Raw genomic sequence first — 22366 nt, 5'->3', positions numbered from 1 at the left:
TGGGTTTGCTCTCAGTTCCTCTTCCAGAGGATGAAAGCTAGGAGAAGGAATCAAAACTGATTTTTTTTTCCTTTTCTTTCTTTCTTTCGTTGTTGTTGTTAGGGCACTTCAGGTGGTGATGGCCCTCCAGGCCCTCCTGGTGAAAGAGTAAGTATTACACAGTAACATAATATAAAATAAATATTAATATTTTGCAAGTGTTTATATTTCTGGGAAAAGGTACATGTGTCTGCAGTGATTTGCAAAATCTAGTCAGAGTTTAAAAATTCCTATATTTTTCATTGCATTCCTATATTTTTCTTTTTAAGAAAAGCAGAATCAGTTATGTACTACTAATTTTGTTATAGAAATGAGAGTAATATTGTGCATAATTGCCCTATGATGTCACTCTTAAACTCAAGCCAAAACAATTTTTTTTTAAATATCTGTATAACACCTGTGCCTTCTCCTTCACTCCCCTTGCTTTCCCTATTGATATTCATTTTGTCCATGGCTCTGGAAGCAGCATTATGTTGGTAAAATGCAAGCTCCCAGTAGCCATTAGTCACAATCGATTCACATTCAAATCAAGATAAAACATCTAGTCCAGTAAATAGAAAAACTATTTAGTAAATTGATTTTCAATTGATATAAAATAAAGCTAAATATACATGAGTAAGCATGTCCTTTATTTGTTTTCTTCTGGCAAAATACAGCATTTTTGTAGCCAGAGTTTTTGAAAGCTATCTTCTAGAAAGAATTTTAAGAATTAATTTTGTATTACTGTTAAAGAAATTAGATTCACTTCTTAATGTTGTATAGCAACGTTCAGGATTATGCAGTCATAGTAATATATTTTTTGTATATTATTGTTTGAAATTTATAATAGGTGTTTCACAAAAAGAAAAACAGAAACACCTTGTGATGTTTATACAAAGAAAACTGAGAATAAGTAATTTTGGGGGGGGGCATTTCTATTTGTGACAGAAGTGTCAGTAGATAAGACACAAGAATAAACATTTAATTATGGTTGTTTCAAGGCTTTGGTTCATATTTAATTGAATTAAACATCTACTAAATGTTTCTCACTGTTGGCGAACTATTCCCAAATTGAGTCCATTCTGTACATTTTGAGTTCATAAATAATATATACATTTGAAAAATTTTATGGTCAAAGTCATCTTAATAAGAAAATGTAGTTTAGTTAAAATGGCTAAACCATTAAATGGAGTAGAACCATTTCACAAATTATAGCAAAACCAGGAGTTTTGTCTTTAAAGTACAAATTATTTTGTGCTCATATTTTGCTTATGCATTCCAAAATATCATGTATTTACAATTTTGGAACATAACACTGTGGCCCAACAGCATGATTACCTGTAATTGTAAAAATACTTTGAGGTAAGAAAAGTATATTTCGAGGATCAAAGTAAAGATTGTTATAAAAAAAATTAAGGGGCGCCTGGGTGGCTCAGTCGTTAAGCGTCTGCCTTCGGCTTAGGTCATGATCCCAGGGTCCTGGGAATAGCCCCGCATCGGGCTCCCTGCTCGGCAGGAAGTCTGCTTCTCCCTCTCCAACTCCCCCTGCTTGTGTTCCCTCTCTCGCTGTGTCTCTCTGTCAAATAAATAAATAAAATCTTAAAAAAAAAAAATTAAAGTAAGCTGGTAACCATTTTCAAATAGCATTCATACATTTTAAATATACAGAACATATTTCCTGTGTTCTGTGTAGTTGATGAAACCTTTTAAGTCCTTCATATATCCTAATTTTCTGCAAAGAATCTTACCTATCATAAACTATTTAGTTATGTCTTAGGCATAGTTGATGAATGACAGAAATAATATCATCAAAATATTTTCTTCATAATATATGACTTGGGAAGTTTAGGGAGAGAGTTTTGTAGTACCATTGGGCTAGAAATGGAAATACCTATTTTCGCCTATGACTTCTTTAAGAATATATTTGTTTATAAGTATACATAGTAATATATGTACATATTATATATATGCCTTAAGATATTATATATATATATATATATATACACACACACATGTATATATAATGAGTATGTATGTATATACTCATTAGGATATTCTGCAACTTAATATAATTCCTCATACTCACGGTTTGCAGATCATGGATGTCTGTTATTAAAGACTTAGTTCATAGCTTTTAGTTGGGTCTAAGATCACCAGATTTAGCAAAAGCAAAACAAAACAAAATAAAAACAAAGAAAAGAACTAAGACACTCAACTAAATTAGAATTTTTACATGAACAAGAGTTTGTGGTGTAAGCATGTCCCTGGCAATATTTAGGACATATTAAAATTATTCCTTATTTATCTAAAATTCAAATTTCACTGACACTAGGTATTATCGGGCAAACCCTGATTGGGTTCCAACACTATCTTTACACTGAGTATGTATTTTCCACTTCACCTGGAAACTATTTTGATTAATACAGACAGAACATATAAACACTTTTTATGGAATTTTATAAAGACCCACTTTTTCTTTATTTTCTCTAGAGAAGTGATGTTTGAAATTTTTTTCTTTAAAGAAATTTAAATTCAAAATCAAATTTTATTTGAAAAGGAGCCAAAATATAGAAAGCAAAGAAATGACATTTTAAGAAATTAGAAAAATTGAGCTTGCTACATAACCTAAAAACTATTGCTTTTAAAATTTTGTATTTAAAATAAAACTTTGTTTATAATATTCTTAAGTTATTGTGACGGATACTGAAGAATGAGAGTTTCATACTTTAATAAGAGTACCAAAATTTGTGAGTCCCGAAAGTTGCCCAGCGTTTTGGGTAATCGTACTGTGATATCTGCTTATTTAATGACATATCTAACTTTGAAGTTTCTTTTTGATTTAAGATGAGATGTTGGTAATAGCAATAATTTGTGATGATTTCTGAACTAGCGTTGGCTTAAAAATGATAATGACATTTCCCTTGGAAAGGCTAACCTGATAAATTGAAAAGAATAAATTCTATTAAAGACTAATTTTAGTAAACTTTATTTTTTATTTAAATATAAATAAATCCCATTCTAGTTAAGTTACTTAAGAAATCTTATTTATATTTTCTTCCATGTTATATATATTACTTTTAGAAATGTAATTATGTTCTGGGAACATAAAGGATTATCTTTATCAATTATTTTGCTGTCGCTATGGTAAGGTCTACTTTCTGCATTTTAAAGATATGTAAATATGAGTGTTGAATAATGTAGTTAATTAAGCATCAAGTTAAGAACAATATTATAAATGTATATTTGGATTGAATGTTAATGAGAATGATTATACAATGAAGTGTTTTCATCTTGTCTACCAAGAGGTTTATATGTAAGTGAAATGAGATACTGACATCTTCAAAAATAAATTTTAAATATAGTTAAAGGTCTTTCTGAATTAGCCACTTGTTTTTTTCTTTTAGTTTTGTTTGACTGGAGCCAGAACATTTATAGAGTCAATTTTAAAAAATAACTTTTGGGGAGAGGGCTATGGAATTGAAATACTCTCTTTTGGGCGGTGTTTCCAACCAATGTTAAAAGTCTAGCATCTGTGGAACTTCTTGATACATCTATGTTCTGTTCACTTTTAATATGAATTCTAAATACTTAGTGTTCTTTATTTAAGACCGTTGTTGTGATGTGTGGTTTTGAGTACTGAATAATGTGAAAAATCATGCATTTAGCTTTTAGATTAGCATAGATTATCCTGTTGCATTGCCTCAGTTCTGTCATTACGGTGAAGAAGCTGTATGCTGTGTTTTGGTTCATCTGTAAAAATAAACAGTAAAGTACAAAGATGTATCTTTCAAGGCATATTCTCAAATTTTTCCACTGCTTTTTCTTTTCAGGGCCCTCAAGGACCTCAGGGTCCAGTTGGATTCCCTGGACCGAAAGGCCCTCCTGTAAGTGCCATAGGTTTTCTTTATCTTTCTCCATTGGACAATGTTTTCAAACTTTTGAGAGTCATAGTTTATATTTTAAATAATTTTTAGATACAAATATTGATGAAAATTCTAATAAAAACAAAATTGCAATTCATAGTGTCAAAGAATGTACATTTTTCAATTTGTTCAATTAATCCAGTTTCAGTTTATTGAGTGTTTCTGATGTAATTCAAATATATCTTAGTAAATATCTTTTCAAAGTATATCAAAGACGGAAACAACATGCATGGGTGTTATTCTCTCAAATACTCGTCTTCTGCAATGAATATTATTGATGGCATTAAAAACTGTTACTGATTCTTAAATATTTTTTATTAGTATTTCTCTTTAGTCTTCCATCACCCAATGTGTCCTTCAAAACATCACTTCCTAAACATTTTCTAGCATTCTGACATTACTTACATCTCATTATAATTTGTTTATTTGTGTTTAATACTTTTGTCTCTATAATGCATTCTTTTAAACAATGTAATGCTAACCCTTCCTGAATTATACCCCTTTTATAAAATTTGCTCAGGTATTCAATTATCTTCACAAAGTTAATTGAAATCCTTTATTCTCATACTTAAATATTCATGGGAACATAGGACATGCTCAGTGCTCAGTTGTTTTCTACTTCTTTTCTTAGCGACCTACTCAGTTTATTAATGAGAACTAGAATCAACTTACCCACTGTTTTAGTCCATTCTGGCTCTGAAAACAAAAAAAAACCCAAAACCAACCAAACAAAAAAACACACACAGAGACCAGATTGCTTATAAACAACAAAAATATATTTCTCACAGCTCTGGATGCTGGAAGTCCTAGATCAGGGAGCCAGCATGGTCAGGTGAGGGCCCCTTTCAGGTAACAGACTTCTTAATGTATCCTCATGTGGCAGAAGGGGTTAGGGAAGAAATTCAGGTGGAGGGATAGAGCCAAGCTCATTTTCCTACAAATTAATTGGCTCATCTTCATTGTAATCAGAAAATGTGTATGTGTGTGTGTTTATATGTAAATTTACACATACCCCTTTGTGTAAATTCACAGATATACATACACAAATGGATTATGTATTGAGTGCTTGGAATGTTCATGTTTAGAGTCTGTTAATCTCTTGCCAATGTCAGAGCAATGGAGCCTCATTTATGTCATTGATCTCATTCATGAAGCTTCCACCTTCATGACTTAAGCACCTTCCAAAGGCCCCAGTGGCTAATAACATCGCCTCTGAGGGTTAGGGTGTCAACATATGATTTAGGATTTCAACATGAATTTCAACACAAAGTTTCAGGCCATAGCAGCCATGTGTCTAAGGAAGTTGCTCTCAAAGTGTGGTCCACGGATCAGAGCATCGTAGCACCACTGGGGATTTGTTAGACATGCCACCTCACTGAGCTAATCAGAACTCCAAGAGAGGGGCCCAGTCTGTGTTTAGCAAATTTTCCAGATAGTTCTGATGCATGCTAAAGTTTGTGAGCCATTCTTCTGGTCTACACTAGAAAATGCTATGCAAACTTTAATGCGCATACAAATTGTGTTGATACCTTGTTATAAATGTAGATTTGATTTAGTAGGTCTGGGGTGAGTCTTGAGTCTTGACATTACTGACAGGGGTCCAGGTGATGCCATGCTACTGCTCCATGGGCCAGACTTTAAGTAACAAAGCTGAAAAATGTTTTGGCTGAAAATAAGACCAACATAGTTTGAATATAATCTACTCAGCAGGAAGCTAAATATAGTTAAAATTTTCAGTCAATAATTTGAGAACCAAATGATTTTTCACTGTAATAATACAGATAACTAAATCATTACTAGTAGTTTTACTCACATTCTGGATATTTACATTTGGAGGCTCATTGATATACATTTTTCAACTGAATATTCTAAACTGATTTTTGAACTGAATCTTTTTGACAAAACCACAACATTCACCTTGTATGAGGCAGTTTTATGGAACTTTTTATATACGCCAGTATTTCAGAAATTGTATATCCCAATTCTCTATTTTCAAATAATTATAGTTAGCCAAATACAGCTCAATAACAATCTTGCTTAAAGAAACAAGTCAGAAAATTCTGCACTAAGACGTTAAAATTTAAATAAATGTTGCATCTGATTATGTTATACTTTTAAACATGTTGAAAATAATTTATAAATAATTTATAATGCATATGTGTATCCAATTGTTACTGAATTGGATAACTCTCAATTTCACTGATAACTTTCAAATGTGACTTTAGCTCACATCTTTAAAAAATGAATTATTTATCATGAAATACTGACAGTATGTATTAAATGTTGAAGCAATCTCTTTTGACAATTTTTAGACACTGTGTTGAAAATATTATTTCAACACTAACAGTTTTGCTTTATTACTGCAAACATATGAAAAAAAGGACTGTTATCTGTATTATAGTATTTTAAAAAGCTTAATGCAAAAAACTAGTATTAAATATAGGATGGCATCGATACTATCTGCATATAATGTTGTTTACCCACTATCTCAGTTTCTTTCCAAATGTAATATTTGTCTTGCAAAGTTTTCACATGTAGAGAAGTGAAAACACAGTTCCAAAAATGATTGTATACATAAGACGTTTTTCATAAGTATTTTGAAGCCATGTGCATAGATCATTGTTTAGCAACATAAAAAACAGTGATATGTGTAACTTCCACATTATCATGCCATTTATATTTGTACATATTGTACATATTGCTAAGAATTGTTTCCTTCATGTAATGTAATTTTATTGTCAAAGAAAACCATTTGACCCATTTTTACTCAGACTTTTTCAATCCATTCTCCATGTATCTTTCAACAAGTTTTGAGCCATTAATCATGCATGCATTTTGTCTCTAAGAAGTATTAGAAGTATAATAAATGCTTACACTTGAGAAGCATGCAATCTAGTTGGAGAGACATGACACTGTTAAGGAACACTGCTTTCACTGCTAAACAAAATGATTTTTATACTCTGTTACTGTCACAAGTGAAACATTAGAACATGAAATAAAAGTACCTATTATTTCTCCAGTATACAGTTCTATAACATTTAGGACGGAAATGCCTTCATCTCTTTCATATGGAAAGAAGAAATTCAGGTGGAGGGATAGAGCCAAGCTCATTTTCCTACAAATTAATTGGCTTATCTTCATTGTAATCAGAAAATGTGTATATGTGTGTGTTCGTGTGTGTGTTTATATGTAAATTCACACAGATACACATACACAAATGGATTATGTATTGAGTGCTTGGAATGTTCATGTTTAGAGTCTGTTAATCTCTTGCCAATGTCAGGATATAGTTACCTCATGTAAGAAGAATTTTAACTTGAGGTGACTAAGATTTATAACACAAGTCTTATGAGATACATTCTGTTTATAGAAGAGGAAAAATAAAAATTCAGTTCCAATGGGAAGTGAAAAAATTTCCTTAACGTTTATTTGTAAATGTCTTTTCACAGATCGCCTTGCACACTCTAATTTCAGTAAATTTGTTGCCACTGTCCTTCAACAACATCAAAGGGGCAGTCTATTTTGACCAATACAATTATTTTAAAATTAATGCTGTGAAATTATTTGGTAATTATTCTGCTTTATCTTATTGGATGGTAGGGTGGGACCATTATAATTATTTAGAATTAATCACTTAATATTTGAAATATATACTTAAATCAAGAAAAATGATGATGATATGAATTCTTTATGTAGTCTATTAACACTGTTCCCTCACAATATGTAGGAAAGTCTTTAAAAATCATGTTGCATTCATACCAAGGTGATGTCATTTTGATCTAGGACCACCATTTTAAAGGGTTATTATATTTTGCAATCAAAGTGTAATCTATGCTTCTCAAATCAGCAAATATAATGAGATATTGAAATATATATTTACAGATTTGTTAGAAAACATGCAAATGGTTTATGCTGATGGCAAAACACTTCATTTGAGAGGCGTTTTAGTATGGTGGGGAAAAAAAAAAACTCATATTTACTATCCTTTAGCTGCCACTCTCTGTGTTTTTAGTTAAAACTTCTACTCCTGTCCCCAGTTGACAGTACATTTATTCCTATATGTATCAAAATACTAACAAACTAAAGAATTTGTTTTTATTTACTATTTTGAATTACTGAACTTACATGGAATCTACAATCAATTAACTACTTATTTCTGTGCTTCACCTTTAAACTGAGGGCAGAGCTAACTCTTATATTACTGTACACCTGATGCCTAATACATAAAAATATGTAATAGATGGTTATGAAAGAAGAAATGTTTGGGGCCTTGGTTAAAAACATTCCAGTTTTGGTCTTTTCAGGGGATGACTCTAGAATCACTGAGGTGATCCTGGGAACCATGAGCAAATCACTGAGCAAGCAATAATCTTGTGAAATGTCATAAGAACCGTCATTAATTAGAGCTGTTAATTCACATGGCAGCCAGGGATGAGATGAGATCAGGGAGCAGAGCTGGGACTGGACACTGTCAGAAAGCCTTTCTCCTGAGCTGTTGGAGCCAACGTCAAAAAAGTCTTACTCCAGAAGAACAAAGCTGTCAGTGAAAATAATCTTTTGAAACAAAGCCTTTTCTTCTAACTCAGTATAAAAATAATTGATATTTGAAAATAGATTTTTGTAAATAATGTATTTTTAAGATAAATAGACTTAGTTAAATGATTAACATAGTGTGAGAGGTATATCTGTTATCATTAAAAATATTATTAAAATAATCATTTCTCTTCATTTATCTGGAGGGTGAGAATATTTCGGCCTATACCTATTTAAACCTGTTTTAAAATCTGACCCTAATACTTAATGGTTTCTGAGTAGGGTGAATAATCCATAATGCAGACTGAAGAAGCAATCCATTTCTACTAAGTATCTAAAACACAGGAACTGCACAGAGTTGTTTACTTTAAGTACTTAGGTTAATTGCTTCATTTATTTCTTCAGTCATGACACAGACAGCATCCTCTAGAGAAAGTGATAACATAGCAGAGTTGCTGTCCAATGCTTAACAAACATTATGTGTCCAAGAGGATATTTAAGAAAACCGACTGGGAAAATTTGGCCCTGATGACTTTGAAAATTGAGCATAGTGCCTTACCTTGTTTCCTTTACTTGAAGCAATTGAGAGACAAAGTGCCCTTGTTTATAAGTTCTTATCCGTTAGAAGCTCAGACCACCACTAGAGGACACTATCTTTCTGCTATCCAAATCTTGCTGCACAGGAAATTGAGTTAGGAACAGAACACCAAAAAGGGGGGAAAATACTCATTTGTCAAGTACCGAAGAACTAAACCTTCTTGTAAAATTAAAAATACAGATCTGTATGAATAGGTTTTTAAAAAATAGATGCTAATGAAATCATTTAGATGTAAAATGTTCATAATGGAGTAATAGAATTTTCTCTTGGTCACAATTACAGATAGAATTATCCTAGAGAGATATATACACATACTACTGTATATAAAATCAACATGACATCAAAATATGATACCTAATGAAAATATTATGAGAAAATTGTCCAACAGATTATATTTAAAGTATAAAAAATTTCAAGAAATATTTATGACATGTGGTATTTAATATTTGTGATTTCAGGGTCCACCTGGGAAGGATGGCCTACCAGGACACCCTGGACAACGTGGAGAGACTGTAAGTGACCCCACTCTTTTGATTGAAATTTTCCATCTCTAGTACCTCATCATTTCACAGAAAGTTACTTTATTATTAATAGCTCCTTTATTCGGTTACAGACAATGGAGAAACTAATTTCACTGGAACTTTTATTAAAATATATATATTTGATATATATATCAAATATGATTTAGTGAGACCAAAGAGTAAAATTGTTTGGGTTTCCTCCTGGGAATTACATCTGCATGAGGAGCATAAAATAAACTCTTTAACGGAGAATCCATACTCATATATATTAAAAAATATATATATATATATAAATTACATAAATAGACCCAAATTTGTATCCCACCACAAATGAATATACTTGAGGATATGTGGTGTTACTTGATTTGACCATCCTTATTGTCAAGAATGGCGCTTTACGGATGATGGAGAAGACCCCATTATCTTTTCGACACTTCTACAAGGTTGTCAACATTGACCCTTTTACAGAAGTATTTGTTTAAAGATATATTCCATCCAACCCTATCACATGTCCACGCTCTAAAGGAAACACATTATACTAAGCCATGCATTGGATACATTCTTCTATCCAGAACAAAGGGATGAAATATTTTCTGATGTTAGAACCATAAGTCTATAACTGGGTTGAAACAATGTCAAATGCATCCTCTCGCCTCAAGTAGGAAAATGTAAATGAAAAATGTAACTGAATTTTATTTTAAAATTTTGAGGACTATAACATTAAATAAATTGTCTGAACAATTTATGTGAATAACAATGATTTGGGCAAGGGGGAAACTGGCACCTGAAGTATGGTTTAAAAATCCCGGTGGGCTTATTTACTTATTCTGCCACTGTTACCAAACCATGTGTCTGGCTTTTCCAGGGAGATGTTAGTCTAATCAGAAGTTATCATAGCTTAGCACCTTTCCTTGGACTCAATTCTTGGATCTCACCATTGATTAATTTTATCCAGATTTCTTAAGGAAATCACAACACAGACTAGCTTTGACGGTGTGGTTCAAAGTCATTTTAGGGCATGCAGCCAGCATGAAGACATATTTGGAGTTGCACTGTAGTGCACACACACAGCAACAAATCTGAAAACAGGGTGATTTTTTTGCGTATAGGATAAACAATCTATCAGCGGCAGCTCAATTCCTGTTTTGCTCACCAAGCGACGATGCTTAGGGTAACAACTTCTTCATTTTAGTCAGATTGTAAACTTCAAAGCCTTGGATTTCAAAAGCAGAATCAAATATGATTTAGTGAGACCAAAGAGTAAAATTGTTTGGGTTTCCTCCCGGGAATTATATCTGCATGAGGAGCATAAAATAAACTCTTTAACAGAGAATCCATACTCAGATTTGCAAACCTACTCTCCAAATCTTGCAGTCAATCATTTTTAACTAAGTCATTGCGTAGCTTTGTGGGAGTAACTCTGGAATATTTTCAAACTGTCTTTTGGAAAAGGGATACCTAGAGAATAGGCACTGTAAAATCCCTTTTGTCTCCAATTTAATCAAGACCTTCTACTTCTACCAGAGGAACTATATTATTATATATAACATTTCAATTTAAACAAAGCATATTAAAACAGCATATTAACTAAGTGATTCTAAGATGGATATTCTCCTCTAGTAGTTTCTCATAGACAAAGTCTAGAATTATTTCTGGAAAACTGTATTCCTGATTTCAAATCCACTTTTAAGAGCAAGAGTGAATCATCCCAGAGTCAGGAACCTTTTTTTCTCACCTTGTTCTGTGCTGACCGGGATTCAAAGGATTGCCTTGTACAAGAAAGAGTCAGAATCTAGAGCAGCCATGTTGCTCTATGTGTGTCACCTTATTTTCACGGAGGAATTCTTTTGTTGTATTTGAGATTTGTCCCCAGTGAGAAAGCCTTGAATTGAAGTTTCATTCTGATGTTTTACAATTCAAAGCTTTTTAAGGCCACTGGCAATAATTCGAAATAATTTCTGTTATACTGAAACAACCCAAATTTGTCTCGGGAACACACCGGCCAAATCCTACAGTCATCCTAAAATTAACTTAGTCTCCAACAGATTATCAAAGTAGGAGTTAACATTTTTATTGGGTCTTAGAGCAGACCCAGCGTAGCAAAGTGATCTCTGTTTTGAGGGACTTTGAAAAACATAATTTAACTTGTTATTCTAAAATTAAATGGCAAGTATAGTCTTATTATATGACAATATTGAACAAGCACACTCCACTGTGAACTATAAAATTTTCTGGTACATGGTTTATTTGTGTCACATTTATTGGATATTTGCAAATACTCTGACTGTATTAAAGGAGCAGACATAAAAACAGGCTGTCCTCCAGCTCCTCCCAAATCAGTCACCTACTCAAATGTGATAGCACCCAAGGTTTTTCTTTTCACATTTTTCACAGAATTTCCTAATTAAGCATTGATTTTTAATCAGTTGATTTTCATTAATTATTATTACAGTCATTTCTTGTGTGTTGTTCTTGCTCTCACAGTTACTGAGAAAAAAAAAAAAAACCTTGTAAGACTTTAAATTTTTTTTTCAAGTTCAGTATTGCATTTATATCTTCATGTCAAACTTAGTGATCAGAAATTGGGAAAAGGGTAATCCAGACAAAGGGAATAGACTTTGAAACTGTGTGGAGTATGGCTATGCAGAGAAAGGTTAGAAAATCAGCATGGCTAGAATGTAAAACATATTCTATGATATATTTCCCTTGTATTAATTTGTTTTGGTATTTTTTTAAGATTTTTTTAAAGATTTTATTTATGTATGTTTGTATGTATGTATTTTATTTATTTGACAGAAAGAGAGAACAAGCAGGGGGAGTGTCAGGTAGAGGGAGAGGGAGAAGCAGGCTTCTGCCCGAGCAGGGAGCCCAATGCGGGACTCGATCCCAAGACCCCGAATCATGACCTGAGCCGAAGGCAGATGCTTAGCTGACTGAGCCAACCCAGGAGCCCCAATGTTTTGCTATTAAAAGTGGTATCTCAAGACAAACCCTGCTGATCTTAAGAATTAATGGATTTTAAAAAATAGAAGGAATCAATGAAGGGGGGAAATAGGAGGGGGAGACGAACCATGAGAGACGATGGACTCTGAGAAACAAACTGAGGGTTCTAGAGGGGAGGGAGTTGGGGGGATGGGTTAGCCTGGTGATGGGTATTAAGGAGGGCACGTACTGCATGGAGCACTGTGTGTTGTGCGCAGGCAGTGAATCATGGAACACTACATCAGGGACTAAGGATGTAATGTATGGCGATTAACATAACATAATAAAATTAAAAAAATATAAAAAAATTAAAAAATAAAAAATAAAAGGAATCTGTTTTCTTTCCTTGAAATGTCAATTAAAGTTATTACAATTACAGGTTCTTTTCCTTTTTTTCTACTTATAAAATTTTGTTATTATAAATAATTTCATCAGTTATCTGGAAGGTTGCGATACAAACACAGGACTACAGTGTCTGCCCTTTGCTTTTCAATCTTATTATTTCCAGTCTCATGTTGCCGTGAATACTTTTGCAAACGCTATTTGCTTTAATTCAGTTCTGAAGGTTTTTCTCCCCGTATTTTGAAGCTACTTCTCCAACTGTTAAATGTAAGTTAACTTACATGAGAAAGAAATTTGCCAATCATAAAACAGTCATATGGAATGAATAACCCACGAGTCTAGAGAAATATAGACACCAAAATATACGCTCAAAGCTTTGTCTAGTGACTACCTGCTGCTTACATCTCCCAGATTTTATCTTAATGGCTGCATTATTTACAAGGTACATTTGTAACTGTATTTTGGGGGATTTTAAGAAAGAATACTGATAAAATGCTGAAATGATTACTAATCATGCCCAGTGTTCTTTTTATAAATGTACTCTACATCCTGTTTTATTTTTGTTTTTATTTTGTTTTGATTCTGTTCTTGTTTTATGTTGGAATGCAGGAAAGGAAAATGCATTAATATCACAGCCCATAGATTTATCTCTGTATATAGAACCAGTGGACTGTTTCAAGAATGTCTAAATCATCATTTATTTTATCCATAAACATTGCTATGTTAAAATTCTCGCTATTGTTTGACCAGGTAGAATAGGGCTTCAGAATACGTTTTCCCTCCATCTTCATCCCATTATCTTTTCTTTTTTAAGTTTATTGAAAGTAATCATTGGACTATAATGTGAAATAGTGAGGATGGTAAATTTAGAATTTTAAAGAAAACTGGAATACAATAACTCATATTTAAGCATTTAAAAATAAGTATTTTTAGGGGTGCCTGGGTGGCTCAGTCAGTTAAGCATCTGACTTGATTTTGGCTCAGGTCCTGATCTCAGGGTTGTGAGATTGGGCCCTATGTCTGGCTCCATGCTCAGCTCATGCTTGGGCTTCTCTCTCTCTCTCCCTCTTCCTCTGCTCACCCCCCAAAATAAATAAAGAAAAACAATAAAATAAATTTTAAAAATAAGTATTTTTAGCCAAAAAGTGACTTTGTTTTAATGTGAGTTATATTACCAAATTTTAATTTATGCTTTTGTCATGAATAGCTTTAACAGATTATGCTTTCTTTCCTTAGGGATTTCAAGGCAAGACTGGCCCCCCTGGGCCAGGGGGTGTCGTTGGACCACAGGTATGTCCTTTTACTTTATTTCTCTAATAAATTTATTTTCCTGTTTATATTTTCATCTTTTCTATGCTGTATAAAATCTGCCCATTTTATTATGATTCAAAGTGATGTATTGTAGATTTTACATCACATTTAAATAAATGCAACTGGCCTAACTCAAATAAACTGCAGCAAACTATTACTTAGCTGAAGAGATTTTTCAGTTGGCTGCATAAATAAATGAGAATAAAACAAATAATGAAAATCAAGTCAGAAAATTCACAGTGAAGTTAACGTGAAAGCCTGACCACAGTACTATCTGCAAAAACCACCAAAATTCTTTATTAGAAAAGTTGGCCATCCTCTTTTCCTCGAATTTCAAATTACAAAATAACTTCAGATTTCTGAGTATAAATTAGATTTAGATGTATAATATGTTAGAAATAGAATATAAAGCTTTGAACACAGATTTTTTTCCTTAAATTGTAATATTTATAGTATATTGCATGTTTCTTAAGATTTTTTCTTTTTTTTTTTCTTTTTTTTTTATTCTTATGTTAATCCCCATACATTACATCATTAGTTTTAGATGGAGATTTTTGTCTTTATAAAAATGATTTCCATCAATTAAAATATTAGTTTGTAACCTTTGAATATGTCTAAATAATGACAATGACAGATAGCTTTTTCAACATAGGTGGCAGAAAGAGTCTCAAAAATGGATGCAGTATACTGAATTATAGAATAATTTGTGAGAATAGAAAATATTTATTCTGGAAAAGTGGCATTGAATGGAAAGAACAAATTTAGTTTACTCAGCTGGAATTTTACCCCTGCTAATAACAAATCATAGCAAAAGAGCAGGAGCAGTTGAATAAGTGTTTTAATTATTTAATTGCTTTAAATAATTTTTTCTCAGACTATAATTGGTTCTTAAGACTTTGTAACTCAAATACACCCACAAACACAAACACACAAACCTGCACATCTAAACACACATATAAGCAGAGAAACAAAAAGCTGCATCTTCTTTCGAGGAATATGTGTGACAAAGGCAAAAATGAATTCTTGGAGTGGTTAATCATTTAATTCCAGAGATGAATCCTGAACCAAGGGAAATGCTGTTTACTCTTTTATAAAAGAAAAATGTAGTATGCATGATTTTTTGGGGCATATTTTTTGTGTGTGTGTGCTGAAGAACTCTTTTTTTTTAAGATTTTATGTATTTATTTAGAGAGAGAATGTGCATGCGAGTGAGGGTAGTGGCATAGGGAGAGGGAGAGGGAGAGAGAGAATCTCAAGCAGACTCTGCGCTGAGCATGGAGCCCCATGCGGGGCTAGATCTCATGACCCTGAAATCAGGACGTGAGCCAAAATCTAGAGTTGGTTGCTTAACCGACTCAGCCACCCAGGTGCCTCCATGCTGAAAAATTCCTAACGGCTTACCTGTTTTGATTAAAAAAATACTCCCTCAAGAATTAGCTACCCTTATTTTTTTCATCTCAAGCAACTTCATGGCAATTTTCTGTGAAAAAATATAACTTAAAGAATGATTCCTATTACATTCAATATCCATGAATAGAAATGGCATTAAAGTCCAACTAGAATGTTATTCAAGGGACTTAACTGAATATTTGAGGACTTTACCCCTTTTGAAAATTCTTCTCTGCCTAATGTAGACATCTGGCTTCTGATTGTTGTTGTTAAAGTATCAGGTGTTTTACTGAGGATGCGTTTCCATTGAGTTAGTTTTCTTTATTGGTTCTTTTAAGAGAGAAAATCCAATTCCTGATTTCAGTAACCTAATTTTCATGTTCGGACAAAAGAAGTTTAATAGGAAAATAGATTTAATAGGAACAGTATTGATTGTGATATTTGATATTCACTCCTTTTTTTGTAGTCATGTGAATCCTCACTCATTTTTGTCTCAATGGTGATAGAGCCATTAAATTAGATCAATTTTACCTTGCTTACTACTGGAATTCCAGTGATCAGACATTCAAGAAAAATTCCTTTTTGGGGGAATGTTTGTAGCTTAATTGGGGACTTTCAGCAACATATAATTAAAAGAATTTAAACCTAGAAATTTACACTGAAATATGAGGCAGCTACGTTCTTAATGCAAGACCAGAGGCTAAGAATCTGTTGCATTTTTAGAGAAATAACAGGGAATGATGATGCATAAGCAACTTCAACAACACATTCCACTGTTTAACAACTTTAGCATCTGGAAGCTTTCCCTTTATATGTCTTTAACTTAAATCCTTCATTTTGCTTTATTCTAAGTGCAGATAGAGAGCAACTGGCCACCATTCTCTATTTACACTTGAAAGCTCATTAAACTTTAGCACCTCAGAACAGCACCACTCAGGGGACACATAAATGACCCGACATTTTTCACTTTGGCATTTGTAGCAATTTAAGGCAGCGGGCTATTTGTTACAGTCTTTGGCCGGGAGGAACTGCCAGCCCAAACTCCAGGCCTGCGGGATCTCCCTGCTACATTCCCTAGACTTCGTCAAATGCATATAGGTTCTAACTACAGAGAGGTCTCCAGTCTTGGAAATTCCAAGGAGATCTGCTTTGGTTGTTTGGGTTCCAGGGGACCGAGGCTTATTATCAAGCAGTGATTCATTGAGTAGCTACCAGTGTGGTACCAATGCCTCTTTTACTCCTAACCGCATTTGACATCTTATATAAAAAGAGGGACTGGGATGAAACTAGTTAAAAACCGCAGTTTTTAACAATACTTTGGCCTCACTCTGAAGCACTTCTGGCATTGAACAAAGAAAATAGCTCTTTGAATTTACCTAAGTCAGGTCTTAACCAAGGATGACACTTATTCTTTTCAGACTCCTCCAGATATGCTGCTTTTCTGTTTTGTAGGACAGCATAGAAATAAATGAGAATGATAACCTTCTGTGAAAGGGAGTACTACTTCTTTGGGATTTATATTATCCTTACCAAAAGTAAAAGAGCAATCTAATGAGGTTTTGCTGATCCATTTTAGGGACCAACTGGCGAGACTGGTCCCATAGGTGAACGAGGACATCCTGGCCCTCCGGGACCTCCTGGTGAGCAAGGTCTTCCCGGTGCTGCAGGAAAAGAAGGTGCAAAGGTATGACACGCTTGAGGAAACTTCTTGGCTGAAAGCATCCATTTACTTTTCACTGTAGCTTCTCGTCATTTGTCCATAGAGTCTCTACATGTTAGCACAGTATTTAAATGGATCAGAAAGATAGACCGGTAAAATATTCAGCTTATTGTTCTTCAAGGTGTGACTGAATGATAACATAAGACCAGTTAGCTCCATTGACCATAAAGCCATCCATTTATACGCAGTTTTTAAATATAGGTAGTGGTCAGTTCATTTTAATGTATATGGAATTCCACACAATATTCTCATTATTGAATGACATTTAGGTTTTACTTACAGGTTAGAGACAATAACAGCTTTGCGTATAGAAACATGTAGAAATTACTCTCTATGATTGATGTGTATTATGTTCTTTAGGGTGACCCAGGTCCTCAAGGTATCTCAGGGAAGGACGGGCCAGCAGGACTACGTGGTTTCCCAGGTGAAAGAGGTCTTCCTGGAGCTCAGGTATAATCAGCATATAGATAAAGCATGTAAATGAGATTGCTTATCAGAAGCATTTTTCTTAGGAGTTAACTAAATAGAGACTCATAAGTAATTAAGGGGAGATGCATAAGCATAAGCATTGATTATCATAATATATATAGAAATGTATATTTGTGTCTAAAACACTTCTTACCTTCTTCGTTTTATCAATCATACATCTCCTATTTATATTCAAGTCACACTGATTCATTTTCATTGTTTTTATTCTCATTTCCCAGGGTGCACCTGGACTGAAAGGAGGGGAAGGTCCCCAGGGCCCACCGGGTCCAGTTGTAAGTATGATTATAATAAATAGCCATGCTACCCATGGTTGCAAATTATAGCTCTTCTTTCATTACTCTCATGCTGTGATCCCACGGTGTGTAGGAGAGAAAATAAACACACGTCAATCAAATCAGTCAATGTCTGGTTTCTACTAATTGCATGCACTAATGAGTGCAGAAACAGAGAAGTTTAGACGACTGGAAATATTTACTCCACCGCTGCTGTCAGGAGGTAAAAGGAGCTAGCTTGCTTCTTAGATACCCACGGAAATAAATCATAATTTGTCTTATTGTGAGTACTTGATGAGATTTGAATTTTGTCAATGCTTTTACAAAACTCTCCTAAGCTGGAAAAGCATTCATGTATGTGTTATATCCAGATTGCTTTATTTAGTTAATGTAACCTTATGAAATAATGGGCAAATGAGCAAATATCAGATTTTTACTTTACCTTTTCCTTTTTTGAGATACAGATCAGTCCCTCTGAAAGCAGTTGACTACAGCCTTCATTTGTGCCCACGAGCTTACCTTTGTTCTCACCTGTACTCCGAAAGGTTACCAATAACAGCCAAACTGCCAACTTTAGTGGCCTCATCTTATTCTCCATCTTATTTCACCAAGCCGAAAACCTGAAAGTGGCTTTAAATCCTCTTTCAACTTCCTTATACAAAATGTTGACATCATATTAGTCCCCCCAAAATGTTTCTTTAATTTGTCCCTCTTTCTTGATCACCACTGCTCTCACCTTTGTTCAGACTCTCCTGTCTCTCCTTGCTCAGTAGTGTCTTAACTCATGTCCCTGACTCCATTTACTTAGCCTCTTCAGTTTTGCCCACTGGTTTGAGAATTACAGGTGTACATCTCTAACTATGCCCTCCCTCTACTTTTCTGCAGCTCGTGGTCCCACGCTGCCTTCAGAACCACACTCCTTATAATGACCAATGAGTCATCTTCACAGCTTGGTCCCATTCACCATAGCCTGTTTTATTTGCCTTGTTGACTCCCTCTAGTTCTACCCAATTTCATGCACTGAACTTCTTGCTTCTCAAACTGCCACGATCTTCTATACTTTGCAGAGAGAATACGATTTACTTTTCCCCTTTTCCAGGAAACCCCATTTTCCCTTTCTCTACTTGACAAAAATTCTACTCACCCAAAAAGATGAGGCTGTAATGTTAAATCTCTATAAAGTCATCTCTGGACAGTTTGCCTCCATTGCATTTATTGGTGAAATTTTTTCACCTTTAGTGCTCTTTGTTATGGTTTGTATTTTAGAAATTACACTGGAATATAATTGGTTGTCTCTCTCAGTAGACTGTGAGTTTTTGTGTTATTTTAGTACATCAAGGTGCAGTGCTGACACACAGTAATCCTTCCAAATCTACCTATTTGAATTATCAGAAAGCCTGATATTGGAGTTAGGTGTATATAGCATAACTAATACTGAGAACATGGCATTATAACCTTTGGCAGATTGATTAACATATTTAATCTGCAGATCACATAAATGTCATGTTACAATGATGAAGGTAGGTATGGACACACGGTAAAGATTTTTTAAAAGGAAAAATAAGCATTTCAGTAATATATTTGACCTTCTATATGCATAAAATTATGTAGAACATTTAATAATATCCTCGTAAGTTAGTGCTGGTAGCACTAGCAGAAACAACAGCTGAATACAACAGAAGTTTTTATTTGAGCATAGAATCTTCAAATTATTCAGCACAATGCAATTCATTTAATCAGATCTTCAGGATCTAAAGTGATTTTATTTTAGGAATATGTATATATATTTTAAGATCCAATTATTATATCTGTGAAACCTGAGTCATGACTATAAGGATTACATTGAAGTTATTCTTTAGGGCCCAATCAAACAATGCTATCCCAGGTGTTTGGAATAGTTAATATCTGTGTATTTGTAGGGTGCATAGTATATACAGGAGATATACTTTAACAGAATGGTAATCAACCATTATCTGGCCAAATGTGGAATTGCATTTTACGTATGATATGAAAATCTAATATTTATTTAGTTGGCTTCAACACGATTTATTTGGCAATTGCTATTTACCTCCCCATACACAATTAAGTTCCATGGAATATATCCCTTTAAGTGACTTTAAGATAAACCATTTCAAAAAGAAACACACCAAACACTAAGCAACACTATTAGACAGTCAATGATTAAATGCCTAATGGCATACAAACCATAAATATGAATTCTGCAAGGGCGGGAGGAAAAGAAGAGAAAGCGGAAAAAAAGCCTTGCAGGAGGTGGCTTCACAGAGGGCAGAAGATTTCAAGATGATTTAAGAGCAAGAAAAAAAATAAGGTATTAGAGAATATCTGATTTTACCAAAGTGGAGTACATTGGGAAAAGGACTAAAATTTGATAAATTCTCGCTAGAATCCAGGCACTCTGCTATGTATTTGCATAATTTAAAGCTAAAGCAGATATATGAATGGCATGTGATTATTGAAGTTCTAAAATGGTAAGTTGAAGTAATTTGAAGATTTGAAGTTTTGGGAGCAAGTGGAGAAAAAAAATGAAATACAGTCTTTGGGAGTAAAAATTAATTTTAGGGAAAATGTCATTATTAGTGTGTAATATATAACAGAAATGGGAGAGACTCGATGAGCATAAAAGCTCAGTGATCCATGTCATGATATGAGTGAGCCAGTGATAAGGCCAGTAGGAAGTCAAAGAACAGTGCAGATGTAACAAACACGAGGAAGGCAGGATAGGAGGATTTATTACTAAGATTGGATGTGGGCAGTGAGGAAAGATGAAAGCTGAGTGATGACCTCAAGCTTGTGTCCTTGTGAGAATGACAGTTTAGTGACGCCTTCCATGCCTGGAGCAATTTTACCTGGTCAGGACCAACAACAACAAAGACAAAACACTCTCACATGGAAACCCAAAACCTCTCAGCAGTCACAAGAGATTTTAAAAGGCTTTCCTACTTTGCTAATAGAAATGCTCCACAGAGGCTTTTGAATTCCACAGAGGTTTGTGAGTTCATTTATTTTGAACTAACACCCTTTCTTATAATAAATTCACATATCCAATTCTGTATGCATCAACCAATTGAATCTCCTCAAAGCTGATGCAAAAGAAACAAAGACATCATTCATATGTGTTAGTTCCTTGTGCTATTGCTTTAATTGCTATAAATTATAGTAAAGAGGTATATGGTGATGACTTATACTTTGTATCAAGTTTTTTATCTTTTTTTTTAGGGGGGTAGAGGGTAAGGGAGAGAGAAAGAATCTTAAGCAGGCTCCACATCCAATGTGGAGCCCCCCACGGGGCTCTGTCTCACAACCCTGAGATCATGACCTGATCCAAAATCAAGAGTCAGATGCTTAACTGACTGAGCCACTCAGGCACCCCTGGTAACAAGTTTTAAACAAACCTTGGTTTACTCCATCTAAAGCAATTGTGTACATGTGAAATTTGATTGGAAAAAGTTTTATTCCAAATGAAAAGATTAAAAGAAAAACTGTTGATTTTCTAGATGTAAACCATAACTTACTCAGAAAATTTGTTCATGTTAATTTTTATCTTTTGAGCTTCAAGACTTTGTATGGTGTTACCTTGCAATTGATAGTAAACACAAGGAGTGGTGACTTCTTTGGCCAGAAAGATAAGCTCTATTTTGCAGTGTTGATCAAAGAGTGACGTCAAAATATCAGAGGCATATATCTGGTCACTTGGTGAGAGACAATGAAATTCTAAGTCATAAGGGATAAAGGTATACAAAAATACCCTGTAAAACTTCTTGATTCTATAGTAGATGGGTCTGAGTTTATATCCATCTATATTAACTTTGCCTTTGAGATATTGACCAAGTCATGGTAAGTGCAGGACTGAAATTCTTAAGAACAGAGAGGGATGAAGGTTTTGGTTATTCATATTAAAGCAAAAATATGTAAGTGATGGATTCTCTGCAGAAAGAATGTGAATAAAGAATGTGAAAGGTAAAGGAAATAGAAAAGGGAGATGAAGTAATGTTAGAAGTGTTTATTCTTTCAACTCTTAATGCTAGGAACTTTATAATCTTTATTTGATTTGATTCTTGGCTGCCTGACCCAATAGAGATTATCATTCCATTTTTTTTCTTTTTTTTTTAAATTTTTTATTGTTATGTTAATCCCCATACATCATTAGTTTTAGATGTAGTGTTCCATGATTCATTGTTTGTACATAACACCCCCAGTGCTCCATGCAGAACGTGCCCTCCTCAATACCCATCACCAGGCTAACCCAT

At 33.9% G+C, this 22366-nt stretch overlaps 1 protein-coding gene across 1 annotated transcript in view; it reads left to right on the top strand.

Moving 5' to 3' along the window:
* Positions 1 to 22366, top strand: part of COL11A1 (collagen type XI alpha 1 chain) — a 196795-nt gene that overhangs the window by 109870 nt on the left and 64559 nt on the right. Inside the window, exons 34-40 of the mRNA XM_081817102.1 lie at positions 103 to 147; positions 3849 to 3902; positions 9531 to 9584; positions 14154 to 14207; positions 17194 to 17301; positions 17698 to 17787; positions 18045 to 18098. Of these exons, the coding sequence (XP_081673228.1) occupies positions 103 to 147; positions 3849 to 3902; positions 9531 to 9584; positions 14154 to 14207; positions 17194 to 17301; positions 17698 to 17787; positions 18045 to 18098 (459 nt within the window). The remainder of the gene's footprint in view (positions 1 to 102; positions 148 to 3848; positions 3903 to 9530; positions 9585 to 14153; positions 14208 to 17193; positions 17302 to 17697; positions 17788 to 18044; positions 18099 to 22366) is intronic.

Source organism: Leptonychotes weddellii, chromosome 4 (genome assembly GCF_054177405.1).
Source record: "Leptonychotes weddellii isolate Sample4059 chromosome 4, ASM5417740v2, whole genome shotgun sequence".
NCBI lineage: Eukaryota > Metazoa > Chordata > Mammalia > Carnivora > Phocidae > Leptonychotes > Leptonychotes weddellii.
The sequence above is the reverse complement of the archived record's forward strand: the minus strand, read 5'-3'. Positions and strand labels throughout refer to the sequence as shown.